The sequence below is a fragment of the Talpa europaea genome (genome assembly GCF_964194135.1).
Source record: "Talpa europaea genome assembly, chromosome: 10".
Taxonomy (NCBI): Eukaryota; Metazoa; Chordata; class Mammalia; order Eulipotyphla; family Talpidae; genus Talpa; species Talpa europaea.
Genome location: NC_140077.1, coordinates 65,076,465 through 65,092,448, shown reverse-complemented (window position 1 = coordinate 65,092,448; position 15,984 = coordinate 65,076,465). Strand labels below are relative to the sequence as shown.

General features: G+C 50.1%; 2 protein-coding genes across 4 annotated transcripts; one reads left to right on the top strand and one right to left on the bottom strand.

Annotated features, from left to right (window-relative positions):
- Window positions 1-444: 444 nt before the first annotated feature.
- Window positions 445-6,980, top strand: LOC311178591 (mitotic-spindle organizing protein 2B-like; the record flags this gene model as incomplete). 2 transcript variants are annotated; one of them, XM_084245286.1, is made up of 4 exons in its annotated part: window positions 445-620; window positions 821-969; window positions 1,876-2,055; window positions 6,823-6,980. In XM_084245286.1, 4 exons carry the CDS (start codon window positions 445-447, stop codon window positions 6,978-6,980), a joined length of 663 nt encoding a protein of 220 aa, XP_084101412.1. The 2 variants fall into 2 exon arrangements, with proteins under 2 accessions (XP_084101412.1, XP_084101413.1); XM_084245287.1 differs by lacking the exon at window positions 1,876-2,055.
- Window positions 6,981-8,473: 1,493 nt separating this feature from the next.
- LOC311178539 (tubulin alpha-3 chain) lies at window positions 8,474-13,750 on the bottom strand. Of its 2 annotated transcripts, none has more exons than XM_084245210.1 (4): window positions 13,422-13,750; window positions 12,523-12,671; window positions 11,565-12,245; window positions 8,474-9,311 (listed from the first exon to the last, which is right to left on the bottom strand). In XM_084245210.1, exons 1-4 carry the CDS (start codon window positions 13,714-13,716, stop codon window positions 9,015-9,017), a joined length of 1,422 nt encoding a protein of 473 aa, XP_084101336.1. In that variant the 5' UTR covers window positions 13,717-13,750; the 3' UTR covers window positions 8,474-9,014. The 2 variants fall into 2 exon arrangements, with proteins under 2 accessions (XP_084101336.1, XP_084101337.1); XM_084245211.1 differs by having other exon boundaries at window positions 12,559-12,671.
- Window positions 13,751-15,984: the final 2,234 nt, after the last annotated feature.

Genomic DNA, 15,984 nt, shown 5'->3' with positions numbered 1-15,984 from the left:
GTGAAAGAGGTCGTTGATTAGGGCCCTCGGAGCGCGCCCTCTAATGGGGGTGGGGCACCCGGCGCTGAGCAGTTACTGTATTAACTGCTCTTCGTCTCGTACGCATTCATCGCGCACCCACCATACATTGGCCACTGCGCTGGATGCTGCTCCCTGAGCGAGGACGACCAGTGCAGACTGGCAGGGAAGCCCTGACGGCCGGGGGTGAGAGTCTCGGTGGGCGCGGTCTCCCCACGCCTGACCCCGCCCAGCCCACACAACTATTTGAGGCTCGAATGACGGACGGGACAGTTACCGGTGCCTGCCCTCCGTGACAGGGCTGCGCCGGGGGCCAGGCGGCGCGCTGCAGCGAGAGGAAGGCGGTCCCGGCCAGCAGAGGGTGCTGCGGGGGGGCGGGGCTGGGCGCGAGCCCAGCGGCGTGTGCACCTCCCGCGGGCCGCGCAGATGGCGGCGGTGGGCGCCGGGCCGGGGCCGGGGCTGGGGCCCGGTGGGACCCCGGGGCTGGAGGCGGCCTTGCAGAAGCTCGCGCTGCGGCGGAAGAAGGTGCTGAGCGCCGAGGAGATGGAGCTGTACGAACTGGCGCAGGCGGCGGGCGGCGCCATGGACCCCGACGTGTTCAAGTGAGTGGGCGTGGGTGGAGGCTACTGGCTCCTCGTATCCCCGACGCCACCGCCTTCCCACTCCCCCACCCCTGTTGAGCTTTCCTGGGAGCCCAGGGGAGGGTGGAGGAAGGTGGGGCTCCTGGGCCCAGCCCCAGCCTGCACCCACGCCTGGTCTCGAGCAAGAAGGGGTCACTGCTCCCCTCGTCTGTTTTCGCCAGGATCTTGGTGGACCTGCTGAAGCTGAACGTGGCGCCCCTTGCCGTCTTTCAGATGCTCAAGTCCATGTGTGCAAGCCAGAGACTGGCAAGCGAAGCCCAGGACCCTGCCGCCGTGACTCTGCCCACATCCAGTGTGCCGGAGATCAGAGGTCAGAGCTGGGCTTGGTGCTCCCTGCTCCTGTGGCCCAGGCAGCAGGGAGTGGCAGGGTTGGGGTGGTGTGGGCAGTGCCTGGCACAGCTCTGGCTTGGCCCTCAGTGACTGGAACTTTCTGTTGGTCATTTCCCAGGATCGCTGGCCCATCCAAGGGCTGGCCAGTTGGGTGCCGGTGCCCATCTTGGGCTGGGCTGCTAGCGTGGAGAGGGCAGAGCTAGATCAGAAGTACTCAGAGCAGATGCCCCAGGGTGGCAAGCTGGCCATGTCTCATCTGGAACTTTGGCTGCCCCAGCCTCATTCCAACTCTTCACTCAGGCTTTCTTTCCACAAACACTGAAAGAAGGCAACTTTGGTTCTTGTCCTGAGGGTATGTAGTCTCTAGGAAGTGCTCAGGAGCAGCCTCCTTGTGGGGTGTCCCCAGTCCTGCCCAGGAGTCTGGCCGGTTGGGCTCCCCCTCTGAGGCCTGTGGGACAGGAGTCAGCGTGGCAGCCCCTTGCTGCCCTTCACACACAGGGTTCAGATGCTTGAGGGCCAGAGCTGGGCTCAGGGTGATGGTGCCCCTCAATCTCTCTGGTCATGACTGAGGGATGGGCAGGTGCCGATGATAGGGGTATCATGGTGGAACTCCACCTGCATCCTCCCTGCCCCCACTGGCTACCAAAAACTCTCCAAAATGCAGCAGGACCTCTAGGGCTGGCTCCCTGACCAGAAACACCCAGGATTCACAAACAGCCTGAGAGGGAGCTTACCTTTGGGTGGAGGCCAAACCCCTGTGGGTACGTGTGCCAGGGTCCTGGGTACACGTGGCTTCTGTCCTGAGAGGCCCTGGGCACTGGCACTCAGGCCTCCTCACTGACCCACACTCTTGTCTGCTCTCTTTGTGTCTCTCTCTGACCTCCAGAGGCCTCCTTTCTCTCTGCCAAGAACTGTAGCCCCCCTGCAAGGCCTTCCTTTTCCTCGGCCCCACGGCCTGCAGCCTCTCCGGTTCTACTCTACAGCCCAGCTGCCACGCACTCGCCTCTTTCTCCAGGGCCCCCCGGTTCCCTCCGGTTCTCTTGCTGCCTGTTCTCTCCTTTTGCAGGTCGTGTTTATTGGTTAATCTCTGGGGGTGGTGTACTCTCTTGTTTCCATGGAAACTGTGGCCCCAGAAAGCCAGAGCAGTTTTGAGCTGCAAGGTAGGACCGTGGGTCATCCCTGCTACGTAGCTTAGAGACTGAAAACGTGACTTCACAACTTGATTTATCAGAGGCAACTTGCAGACTTCTGGTGTGGGTCCAATTCCTTCACCTGCCCACCTCCTTCCCTCCAGAGGCTAACTTTACTGGGTAACACTTGCACTCCTGTGGAAGTCACCCCACCCCAGAGAAGGACAACAGGTCGAGGGGCAGGGAAATGTAGCATGGTGTGCAGTGGGGAGCAAGCCTTAGATATGAGAACCATCTTGGCCTCTTAGTTGCTGTCATCACTCAGTGGCCATCCTGGAGGATAAAACCAAGATTCCCCTTTCTTGCCTGGTGGCTCTGTTTGGGGAAACCTTCCAGGTGTTGCCAGGCGATGATGTGGGGGCCCATGGCCTGGAGTGTGTATGGGCCTGAGTTCCCACATCAGCGCTCTCGCCATGACTTTTACATCCCTCCCCAAACTCCTACCTTGCCGGTCTAGGTGGCACCTGGAACTCAAGCACAGGAGGGGAGCGGAGGCATAAGGGCAGGTCAGGGGTGGAGTGAGTGGATTCTGAGACTGAGCTGAGGAATCAATGGGCATGTTTCAGAGAAGCTGGGCACAGAAGCTGCTCACCCAGTCACTGGGTGACGGACAGGCTCGGTGCTGAGGGCACAGTGGGTCTACGGTGAGATGGACGTGGTCTTGGACCCATGAGGGAGAAACATGAACCAACAGTGGCAGAGATGGACGGGCACCACAGGGAACCCCATCCAGTCATGGGAGGAGTGCTCCCTGCTTGCTGAAGCAGCAGGGGTTAACCAGACTGGAGGGCAGGGCGCAGTGGCAGGGAGGCAGCTGAGGAGGAAGGCAGGAGCTGGACCTGAGTTGGTTATTGGGAGGGTAAGCGACTAGGTCATGGCTATGGCACTAGAAACACTGACATTGAGGGGTCTGGAGGATAGAGGAGGTGGGAAGGTACAGGCATGGCATGGAACACTGGGCTCCATCTGGTCATTTTCTCCTTTAATGCGCAGGCCTTGTTCCTGCTGGACTAGGTGGCCGGTGGCCAGGGTTCCAGGGTACACAGGCCTTATGGAGGTGGCCAGTGAGAGTAGAGGGCAGCCTGGGAGAGTGGCCGATGGGAAGGGTCAGGGGGAGTAGGGCAGATGAGGGGTCGTGCCAGGAATGCGCTGTGGCTGAGAGGCAGAAGCCGTCAGGTAAGACTAGGATCTCTGAGGCCGCAGCATGGACACTAGGTCGTCCTGGTTCCTGCTCCCCAACCACGTAGTGGCCTATGTCACCAACAAGCTTACAGATCTCGGGGGTCAGAAGATCCCCAAAGCACAGAGGGGTCACGCTTATCATGGTAAGGGAGTGACTGAGGAAGAATTTAGTTGAGTGTTTTTTGTTTAAGTTTAGGGCAACTATGTTTTAAAAAGGAATTCCTTCGGCAAGTGTAAGATGGAGTTGTTTGAAACTACAAGCCTGCTTGGCTGCAGTGGTTGGCACACAGTAGGTAGAGGTACACGCCAGATGCTGAAGAACTGGCACAAATGAGAATGTAACATCTCATCAGTGATTTTTATATCGACCACATAATATTTTGGATATCTCGGGTTGATTAAACTATATTAAATTTCCTGTAATTTTTTCTTTTTAACGTGGCAACTAGAATATTTTAAATTATACTGTGACTTGCATCCTTTTTCTCTTGGACAGTGCTGTTCTAGGACATTCACACTAACACTCCCTGAAACACCGAGGCATGGCTGTGGGCGCGCATGCCTGGGAGAGCACCTTCCCAAGAATAGTAGGCTGAGTTAAAGGTTTAAAGAGCACATCCGTGTGTTTGTGGGTCTTTGTCATCGTGTCTGTGTTCTGGGACCATTAATTCCTTATCGTGTGCCTGGCCAGAGAAGGCATCAGTACCATATAACTGGAGAGCAGACTTTCCTGTGATCTCACCAGCAGCAGCCATGAACTGCCCTGGCCGCCGGCCAGTTTTCAAGCTACTGGGGGTGACCTGCTGTGTTGGCAGCTCCTGGCTTCAGTGTGCTCCAGAGCAGGACTGTAGTTTTTTTCTCACAGGCAATTCTTGCCTGTCCTCCCTGCCCCAGTGTATTCAGTGCACAGTGCACACAGCCAATGACCCCATAGACCATCTTACCACGAGGGGGTGCTCTACCATGGAGCTTTTCGGGACTGGCAGGAAGGGAGGAGAAGCAGCTTGTCCTCAGCTTGTCCTTTTAAACCTTCCATCCCCACGAACTCTGCCACAGAGCTTTCAGGGATGGCGAGTTGGGATCAGGAGGGCCACCGCAACGGTAAATGGCAACCAGCTGTGAGATCTCTCCAGCTTCAGGACTCCCCAAGTCACTGGTGACTGACAAGCGGGTGCATTTTGGGGTTTTGCGTCATTAGGTAAGGGTCACAAATTTCTGAGTGGTTACAAGGATAAGCACCAATTTGTGAAAACAGCAGGACTGTTTTTCACCTTCAGTTACTGTCTGTGTAGGCCTAGGAGCATCTAGTTCGTTACCCGCATCCCATCCCTACTTCAGCTTACAGTCACCATGGCTCAGCCCCAGCCTCCATTCCATCTGACCCTAAGAAACCAGCTGCAGGGGAGCTGAGCAAACATCTCCCAGGGACCAGTCCAAAAAGCCCCTGGCTGGGGCCCCCCAGGGAGGGCATGACTGAGCCAGGAAACAAAGCGGGGATCTCCACATGGAAAACGTGATTCCTGAAGACTTTAAGAACTGCAGAGCTGGCGAAGTGGTCTGCTTTCATTGTTAGATGGCTTACTTAACACCTATGACTCTAAGTTACTTGGGTTTATTTCCAGGGTTTATCACCTTCATCAGATTTTAAAATGAACAGTTTGCTCTTTTCTACTTTGCTCTCATCCTTGTTCCCAGAACAATCTCGGTCATTATCCTAAGGAGAGAGGAAATTCAGGTGTGTAGCAGGACAAAGAAAAGCTGGCTTCAAACATAGGCCTTATCAGAGACCTACCCTGCCATGTGCTGAGGCTGAGCTGGACCTGAGCTGTACTCCTGAGTCCAAAAACTGTTTCTGGCCTCACCAAAAGTTTATGGGCTGTTGAGGCACCTGGGGTCAGGCCAGTTGCTACCGAAGAGCTAAATCTGTCGCAGCCTGGGGAAGGCTGTGATTTCCGGGGAAACTAGCATTTTGTGGGCGATCCTGCAGGGTGGCACGGGCGATGAATGCATAGATGTCCCGTGCCCACTGACCAGTCACTGGGGACCAGAATATTGTCATTTTACCAAAGGCCGTGTTTGGTGCCAATTCTCTTTCCCATGGGTCACTTGGCCCACCTTCTTCCGGCCACCCCACCAGCCTCAGCTCTGGGGAACCCCTTTTTCGTTGAAACAAGTGTGTATGAACACTCGAATGTGAATCCCAGGGACACAGGCATATCTGAGCTGTCAGCTCTAGGTACATCACCACTTCCTACCCACAGGCAGCAAAGACCCTTGCCCAGAAATTCTCTCAAGGGCCAATTCCTGCAGGAATCTGGGGGGAATTTAGTTTCAGTATTAAAGAACATGGAAAATGAGTCTTGACCTGAAGGAGCCAGGGTCTACAGCATCACACATACAGGTTCCTCCGATTGTTTGAGATACAGATGGGAAAACACAAATGTCTTCTTCTAAGTCCCTCAGAAACTTCACTGCCTCATCTCCAAGAACTCAATTTCCTACTGCCAACTATTTGCCTAACTGTGGTGGAGCTGGGGTTCATGCTGAGGACGCATACCCACAGAGCATGCCCTGCCAGGCCATAGGAAGGGACTGTGACCAAATGGGCCAGCCTGTCCCCAGTAAGGTCCTCTCGGTCTTACTGATGCTGGGAAGCATCGTCCTGAGACTCAGGAGCCACTTTTGTGTTTGGGTTTTTTTTTTTTTTGTGTGTGTGTGTGTGTGTGGCAATATCCCGTAATTTCTGTCAGCCCCTTGGAATGGGTCCTTCTATACCTAAGCAGACATGCTCTATGGACCAGCCTACTTAAGAAACCAAATCCTGTCCTGCCTCTGGAGTAAGAGCCACTCCTTTAAAATAGAGCTCTGGCCCAGGTGTGGTTACAGGTCTTCACGAAGAGTAAAATAAATGACGAAGGAATAGCTGAACCAATGGTCCCCATCTAAGTGTAATTAGCCACTGTGTCAGGCCAAGGCCATAGCAGCCTTGGCAGGAACCCCATTACAGGATCTGGGTACATACTTGAGACCAGAGGCTTGACAGGATACTATGAAAGTAGGGAAACGTGAAATCTTCCAAGATCCAAATCCCCAAACCCAACTCCACTCTTGATGCTTCCTGCATCATTTTCTCATCAGCTGGCAATCAGAGGGAAGAGCCGGGGGCAGAGGGGAGAAATGCAGCCCTCTGGCACTGCCTGCCAAGGGACCCACCACATCCAAGCTGAGCTTCCTTCCCCATTCTTCCTTGCCCTGCTCTGCCCTGCATTCTGCCATTGCCTTCTCTAGGATGTGCTACCGCAGGCAGTCCTGGGCCGCAGGACACTTAAAGGAACTCTGGCCACCGGGACTGTGACAGGGAGGTCTACATGTTGATATTGCTAAGGAACACAAATAGAGTAGGGCTGTTGTGATCGTGGCCTTTGCCTTGTCCCTAATGATCGTGTTCTATGTCTGCTCAGGGAGAAACAAAGGCAGCACTGCCCTTAGTGGAGGCCCAGCACTGGCAGAACGCAGCAGCAGGGAAGGATCCAGCCAAAGGATGCCCCGACAACCCAGTGCAACTCGGCTGCCCAAGGGGTGTGGGCCAGGGAAGAGCCCACCTCAGAGCAGTACCTGAGACAGACTCCTCATGCCACCTTCTAGTGGAGGCTACATGTTTCCTTCAACTGGTAATTAAGCTTTGTGAAAAACTGAGTGTCCAGTTAAAGATAGTTTCTTTTAAATAGAAGAAGACACAAAGAAATGGAGAGACATCCCCTGCTCGTGGATTGGAAGAATAAACATTATTAAAATGGCCATCCTTCCAAAAGCAATATACAGATTCAATGCTATTCCAATCAAAATTTCAATGTCATTCTTCAAAGAAATAGAACAATTATTGATGAAATTCATATGGAATCACAAAAAACCCCAAATAGCCAAAGCTCTCCTGAAAAAAAAAGAAGGGAATGGAGGCATCACACTCCCAGACTTCAAACTATACTACAAAGCCATAATCATCAAAACTGCATGGTATTGGAACAAGAACAGACATACAGACCAATGGAATCGAATAGAAAATCCAGAAATAAACCCACAGATTTATGGTCAACTAATCTTTGACAAAGGAGCAAAGACTATGCATTGGAGCAAAGAAAGTTTGTTCAATAAATGGTGCTGGGAAAACTGGGTCGCTACATGAAAAAGAATGAAGCTTGACCACTACCTCACACCATACACAAAAATCAACTCAAAATGGATTAAAGAACTAGACATAAGACCTGAAACCATAAAATATATAGAAGGAAATATAGGCGAAACACTACGTGATTTGCACATCAAAGACATCTTTACAGACACATCACCCAAAGCAGTGATAGTGAAGGCAAAGATAAACAGCTGGGACTACATCAAATTAAAGAGCTTCTGCACAGCAAAAGAGACAATAACAAAAACAAAGAGAAACCCCACCAACTGGGAGAACATTTTTGCACCCAACACTAATGATAAAGGACTGATCACAAAAATCTGCAAAGAGCTGATGAGACTCAACTACAACAAAGAAAAGAATCCCGTCAAAAAATGGGCAGAAGAGCTTAAAAGAAACTTCTCTGAAGAGGAAATGCAAATGGCCAACAGGCATATGAAAAAATGTTCAACATCACTTGCCATCAGGGAAATGCAAATCAAAACTACCATGAGATACCATCTCACACCAGTGAGAATGGCACATATTAAAAAAACTAGCAACAACAAATGCTGGCGAGGGTGTGGAGAAAAAGGAACTCTTCTGCACTGTTGGTGGGAGTGCAAACTGGTCCAACCACTGTGGAAAGCTGTGTGGAGATTTCTGGACCTACTAAACATAGAGCTTCCATATGATCCAGCAATTCCACTCCTAGGTATTTACCCAAAGGACACAGAAACATCAATTCCAAAGAACACCTGCACCCCTGTGTTTATAGCAGCACTGTTTACAATAGCTAAGCTTTGGAAACAACCCAAATGCCCAAAAATAGATGACTGGATCAAGAAGATGTGGTACATATACACCATGGAATATTACTCAGCATTCAAAAAAGATAAACACATGCAATTTGCAGCAACATGGATGGCGGTGGAAGGGATCATGCTCAGCGAAATAAGCCAAAAAGAAAAAGAAAAATACCGGATGGTCTCACTCATAGCAGGAATCTAGAAAACTTAAATAAGGGACCAGGAAAATGAATAACTATAAGAAAGTGAAAATCAAAATCAACAAAAAACTATGAACCAGAGACACTTTTTGGGGGGCGGGGGCGGGAGGGGAGGGATTGGGGTCAGAATGGGGGGGCTGCAATTGTATGGGGAATATAACAATAAAATTTATTATAAAAAAAAAAAAGAAAATGCATACATTGTGCAAAAATGAAAAATGATGTAAAAATATATAAATTAAATTAAAAAATAAAAATATGTAAGTATACCAAAAAAAGAATAAAGCACAAAGAACTATGAAAAAAAAAAAAAGATAGTTTCTTTTACCTTTTGAATATATGAAGGCAGACAGATTGAGGATTTATTCTGTGTGTAGTTTAGTACAGAAACTTTAATGGTGAACAATTTGAAAGCAACCATGCCAAGGGGTGGCAAGAGAGTGGAATAAGATCAGCTGCCAGACACATTCTTCCATTCAGTATTCTTCCCCTTCTTCGGCCTCTGCTTCCACAGAATCGACGCCCACCTCTTCATAATCTTTCTCCAGAGCTGCCAGGTCCTCCCGGGCCTCGGAAAACTCCCCTTCCTCCATGCCTTCTCCCACGTACCAGTGCACAAAGGCTCGCTTGGCATACATGAGATCAAACTTGTGGTCCAGGCGGGCCCAGGCCTCAGCGATGGCAGTGGTGTTGCTCAGCATGCACACAGCCCGCTGCACCTTGGCCAGGTCTCCCCCAGGGACAACGGTGGGGGGCTGGTAGTTGATGCCCACCTGCCGGAGAAAAGAACGTAAGAGTGAAGTTTATGTTGTGGCCTCAGAAGTGGTGGCTTATTTTTAAAAACAAGCTGTGGACCAAGATTAAATGATGCCCTTAGAAACTGGTATTTATTTTTTGGTAGTACCTATTAACGTTTAATATCCTTTGACCTCTGTTTTCACTTTTGGAATTTACCCAATTAAGAGCACAAAGCTACATGTATAAAGATTTTTATGTATTTAGGTTAAAACATTGAAATGGCAAAAATGGAAACAAGTATCCATCGTGGGAGCTAGTTAAATTATACACCTACACAATGAAACACTACATGTGTGACCATGCAAAAGAACAGGAAATCTATCTAGTATATGTTCAAAGGATACTGTATACTTAAAAAGAAAAGCTAGCTGAGTTCTATGTGAAGATTTACATTTAAAAACATCTGTAGAGTAGCAAAGAGTAGAGAGCCTCAGGGAGACGGACAAACATCTGGGAGTGCACTGAGTCTCTTGCTCTCTTTCCTTTGGAGTAGATAGCCATTAGCAAGAGTCAGGCACACAGGCAGCCCCCAAAAGAGTTGGGAGGGGCAGAAAGAAGGAGAGGGGTTTCTCACCCTGCCCTCCCACAGCTCTAAAGCCAGGCCAGCTGGCTTCTCCCATTGGGAGTGCTGCCAGCTCCCTCTTCTCTTTGGCCACCTGTGCACACTGATTGCAGTCTGTCACCTTCATGAAAGGCGTGTGCATCCTTTGCTCATCTTGCTGGCCTCTTTCGGTCAATATCATCCATAAAACAAGCAGCACAATATACCATGAATATGTACAGAGTATCTCTTTAAGCACAAACACCCCGGGGGAAGGGGAAGAGGCTTTTAGTTTTCCAGTCTTTTACCTTCAATGCTATCCCCGAGCAAATAGATGGGGAAGTCACACTAGGAGAAGTGAAAATTCAACATGGTCCTCCAGGCTGGGCTGTCTGCTGTGGGGACAGTAGAAACGGCAATTTCACTGTCTCCAACAGAGCGGCCTCCCTACTGGCTCAGAAGCACAAGAGACTCAGGAGAGGAGACCTGGACACAAGGCACAGCACCTCTCACAGTACTTCCTACAGGCTGTTGGGATGTCTTAACCTTCCAGAGGTTAACTGTGACCGAGAAAATTTCCTCTGCTTAAGTCAAGAGCACGATAACTAGACATAGGGAATGAAGGTTTCAATTCCAACCAATAACCTATAATGTTTACAAATGTAAGATTTAATGGATGTTCACAAAGCTGGTGAAAACTGTCGTGCATTTTACACTTTTCTAAGTCACTTTAAATTTGTCAATCTGATCCATCAAGATGTCTTAAAATGGGGCCGACTAAGGGCCAGATGGGCTTAAAAATTTTTGTGTAGTCAGAGGTAGAGTCATTCCAAATGGGAAAAAGACTCACAATTTCTGCTGCTTCTCTTTTCATCTGGAATTATAACTGGGTTTGTTTTTTTTTTTAAAAAAACTCCTTAGACACTCACTAGCCTTTAATGTGGTGAGTCACACCTTTGTTCAAAAACAAAAAATAAGGCACAAAGTTAACAAACCCAGGCACAGTGGGGCACTTCACTGGTAATAATAGGCCCAGGCTGGATATTCTATTATTTGGCGTCTAAGTACATATGCGGCTTTCCTCTGGTAGACATTTCATTCTGTCACTAAACATGCTTGAAGGAGCCACCTAATTACAAAGTGATTTTGCATTTGAGGCAGTATTCCCAGTCTGGTTTGGAGGACGGCAGTGAACCATCCTTTGCCACCACCACCACCTCAACAGCAGAATGAATTTAAAATTCTATTTACAGGAATGTAGATGCTGCCTAAAATGCAATGACAATTGACTTAAGTTAAGAAACACTATTTCTAATATACTAAACATACCACAGAGCTCACAAACTTTTTAGTTTGTGAGAAATGTAGATAGACTGCTTTACAGTAGACCCTCCCTTAATGCTTTCCTATCATTGTGCCCGTGAAATTTTTATATACAAAAGCTCTTTCAGTCTGTTTCCACATCATAAAATATTAGTATGTCCCATGGATATTTCAAAGTGGTTGTAAGCAACAGGGCACATAAAACACTTTGAAGAATAAGGCACTTAGCAAATTAATTACTAAGGTTATTCCTCCTGCACTGAGCTGACATGGAAAAACAGGTATTCTCCGCAAAGGGGAAGCCTTCTATTGCAGGTCTGCTGCTTGCCAACAGGGAAAACCCCCCAATGTCACCCAGTCCTACCTTAAACCCAGTTGGGCACCAGTCCACAAACTGGATGGTGCGCTTGGTCTTGATGGTGGCGATGGCCGCGTTGACGTCTTTGGGAACCACGTCACCCCTGTACAACATGCAGCAGGCCATGTACTTGCCATGGCGAGGGTCACATTTGACCATTTGGTTGGCCGGCTCGAAGCAGGCATTGGTGATCTCAGCCACAGACAGCTGCTCGTGATAGGCCTTCTCTGCTGAGATGACTGGGGCATAGGTGGCCAGGGGAAAGTGGATGCGAGGGTATGGGACCAGGTTGGTCTGGAATTCCGTCAAGTCCACGTTCAAGGCCCCATCGAAGCGCAGGGAAGCTGTGATGGAGGACACGATCTGCCCGATCAGACGATTGAGGTTGGTGTAGGTGGGCCGTTCGATGTCCAGGTTGCGCCGACATATGTCATAGATGGCTTCGTTGTCCACCATGAAGGCACAGTCGGAATGCTCCAGGGTCGTGTGGGTGGTCAGGATGGAGTTGTAGGGCTCCACCACGGCCGTGGACACCTGGGGGGCCGGGTAAATGGCAAATTCCAGCTTGGACTTCTTGCCATAGTCCACCGACAGCCGCTCCATGAGCAGAGATGCAAACCCGGAGCCGGTGCCGCCCCCGAAGCTGTGGAAGATGAGGAAGCCCTGCAGCCCCGTGCACAGGTCCGCCTGAGAGCAAACGAGACCCGGGTCAACGCCTGCAGCAGCCACACCACCATCCCCAAACATTCCTTGGCACGTGTCTATGGACTCAAATCATCCTTGGTGAATGTGCATCATGCTCAGACGCTAAACAACTGTGGACACACTGTGGTCACACTGCAGTGCCAGGATGTGGACTCACCATTCTGACTTGGGTTTGGTCAAAATGACCTGCTGGTCTCCACCTCAGGCCCACCCTTCTGTCCAGGACAACGTCCCCGGGAAGCCTTCCCCGCGTTCTCACCAGTTTGCGGATCCTGTCCAGGACCAGGTCGACAATCTCCTTGCCGATGGTGTAATGGCCTCTGGCGTAATTATTGGCTGCATCTTCCTTCCCGGTGATCAGCTGCTCGGGGTGGAAGAGCTGCCTGTAGGTCCCTGTGCGCACTTCATCTGCAGAGAGGACACAGGTGCTGCCATCTTTGAGGCCCACGGTGAGCCCATCAGGGCAGAGGTTCGCAAGCACGTCTCTTCTACTAGGCATGTGTTGTTCTGTCAGCTCAGGGTACAAATGCCAGCTCCACCAGTTCCCAAGAAGGGAAACAGCTCTCACACCCCCAGGCCCCTTATATACTACACAGCCACCAGGTCAGCAGCATGACTTCTGCCAGTCAGTCCCATTTGTCACCCTAAAGCCTGGGAGACAAAGGCCACATAGGGTGCCCTTTCTGTCACTTCCCGAGGGGCCACTGAAAGGACTTGCTCGCTCTCTCTCTGCAGCTCTCCTTGGCCTTCTAATCTACTACTGGCCTTCTAACCTGGAAGAACACTATGAATGTTCTCCACGTAACTTTCTATGTCTCATACACGGGTCAAGACTCTTGTGCACCAGCAGGACAGAGAGCATGGCATTAAGCAGGGACCAGCGAGTGCCCACGTTCCCCGCAGGCAGAGTCTACATCCCCACCTGACCAGGGCTGAGGCAGCCACCAGTTGGTCCCTCATCAGCCATCCTGCTGCTGACAAAGCAGCCTTTTGCTCTACTTGAGGATTTTCTAAATCAGGAGCCAGCGCCCCACATTCACTCAAGGAAACTTTGCCATTTCTCACCTAACATGGCTGAGGGCGTTCGCTTGTATGTCCTAGCCTTTCTGCAGAGGGATTGAAAGGAGCAGAAAGCTGTCTAAGTGTCTGAGTACCTACCAACCACGGTGGGCTCCAGGTCCACAAACACTGCTCTGGGCACGTGCTTGCCAGCTCCCGTCTCGCTGAAGAACGTGTTGAATGAGTCATCCCCACCACCGATGGTTTTGTCACTTGGCATCTGACCGTCGGGCTGAATCCCATGTTCAAGGCAGTACAATTCCCAGCAGGCATTGCCGATCTGGACACCTGCCTGCCCCACGTGGATAGAGATGCACTCGCGCTGGGAACCAGAACATAAACGTGAGACCCACTTGTCTTCAGGGCCGGTGACACTATATGGCATGCAAAACATAATGTAATCTTTGTGTGCTTCAGTGCTAGGGCTCTCAAACTTATTACCTATGATTCTTAAGTGAATCTTCTACCTTTGTGAATCCAGAGGAAGAGCTGACCTTGCTCTTTGAGACAGCAATTTGTGATGTTAAACTTACTCAGACCCACCGTAGGTAAGAAATGCTAAGTTCCTCAAACCCTAACCTTTTGCTACAATACAAAATTAGGTTATTTTAAACCTTGAAAGCCCATTATTTTCAATAGTAAACTTCACATTATGGCTTTCGCAGCAATTATCTGAGGAATATAACAGGTCTGATTGTGTCCTGACTTAAGGATAAACTGAAAGGTAGTAAGTCAAGGGAGGAAAGAGAGACTAGGATACAGGTAGCCATGGCCCGAGTGCTGGCGGTTACTGTGCTCTCGCCTCCCTCCTGCTCCTCTGTATCTGCCCTCACTTGTCTCCCATCCCGCTCTAAGCTCCACGAGGCTGACCCCTACGGGCCGGCCGTACCAAAGGGCTGCCTGTCCTCTGGCTTCTGGTTGGTTTGGCCAGGGTCAAGCAGCTAGACTGGGAAGTTAGAGGGAGGTGCGGTCAGGGTGCTTGCTCCCTGGCTCCCTCTCTGCCAGACTGCCATGTGCTGCATGAGGCGTTTATCAAGGCCACAACTTTCGGCAGTAACTCTCTTCATAAAGCTGCCTGGTTCACTCTAGTATCCATTTCCTCCCCACACCCTTGCCTTCAAACCTAGGAGTTAATGGTGCCTACACATCGCAAATGGTGGGAAACTGCTCTGTACTTTGGTAATTCCTTTAAGTCCTACCCCTATCCTCAGAAAGAGTATCTTTTCTTGATACCCATTAGTTTCCTGTCAGAAGCCTAACTACACAGTCACTAAATCACTCGTTCCATTTTAAACATATCATGCTGGGGCTCCCCAGTGGTGCAGTGGTTGACCGCTGGGTTGCGAAGCTGCCCGCGGCCTCTGCGGCACCGGTTCGATCCCCGGCTGCTCCCCGGCCACTGGAGGAGGGTCCCACATGGTGCGCAGACCCCTCCTGCCGCCCGCTGCTCCCCTCAGCAGTGTACTTTGGTCCTTCTGCCTGCTCTGCTTCCCGCTCTGGCTCTGGTGAATTCTCTCACCCTCCCGCGCTTCTGACTGTACCCAGTGCATGTATAAACAAACAAACAAACAAACAAACAAACAAATAAATAAATAAAACATGCCTCTATTAAAAAAAATTAAAAAAAAACATAAACATATCATGCTCACAACTATATGAGATCAAATGAAACTGAGGTGTCCGTCCACTTTAAATTCCAATGTACACCTTCCAGTCCCGTTTTCTATCACGCAAGTATCAAATCTCAGAATTATCAAGGGCATCAAAGATCAATGCAATGAAGCAAACGCTCCACCACAGCCCAAAAGGGAGCATTCAGTTCTAGAAAGAACACTGACAGGGAACTCATTCACCCAGAGGAGGAATTCATTAACACTTTAGAATCCACCCATCCGCATCATTTCAGCGAGATTATTCATTCGCTTTACTTAGTTAGATGCAGATACTCAAGTTCACAAGATGCCTGACTTGGCATTCTACTCATTCAGCCCCCACAAGATCAGTGCAAGCTCTGTGACCTGGGCAAACCACACAATTTCTTTCTTTACAAAATAAGGACCGGGGAGCTGAGTTGTCCACAAGGCCATTTGAATCTGAGTTCATAAAACTAACCAAACCAATCAGGGAGATCATTCCTAACTCGCAATAGAAAGCCACGAGAAATTCTCGTTGCCATTTCACCCGAAGCATTGAAATTCCTATTTCTTTACTCAGCTGTCTTTCCTGAAGAAAATTATCTGAAACTTCCTCTGTTCTTTTCCCACTCCACACCAACTCGTCTCTTCAGTCTTGGTAGATGCCACTGTATCCTACCCACCCAGATATCTCAACTTCCTGCCACCGAACAGACCTTTCTGCTCCTGTCCTTCCTTTCCAACCACGCCAGGCCTCTTCCTGCCAATGAACCTCTGCTTCTGCTGACCGCCGCCCCAGCAGAGTATCTAGACCTTTTCAGAATACACGGAGATAGAAGCAACTTCCCAGGAGGACAACGAGGGTTCGAGCCCTTCCAGTTTGCACGGGTGGTGGGTCATCAAAGATGGCGAGAGTGCTGGCGTCTGAGCTCGAACTGCACCGGCGGCCAGCACATTGTTCACAAGCACCGACAGACAGACAAAATTTAGGGTAAGGATGGCCTTGCTGGAACAACGAAAAGACGACG

What these genes read in the sequence shown, in the direction of transcription:
- LOC311178539 (XM_084245210.1), bottom strand. Translation starts at nt 13,716, where the DNA reads ATGTTTTGCATGCCATATAGTGTCACCGGCCCTGAAGACAAGTGGGTC. An exon ending in TGGACAGGATCCGCAAACTG is followed by an intron (nt 12,246 to 12,522) that starts GTGAGAACGCGG and finishes GTTTGCTCTCAG; the next exon opens with GCGGACCTGTGCACGGGGCT. An exon ending in GGTGCCCAACTGGGTTTAAG is followed by an intron (nt 9,312 to 11,564) that starts GTAGGACTGGGT and finishes TTTCTCCGGCAG; the next exon opens with GTGGGCATCAACTACCAGCC.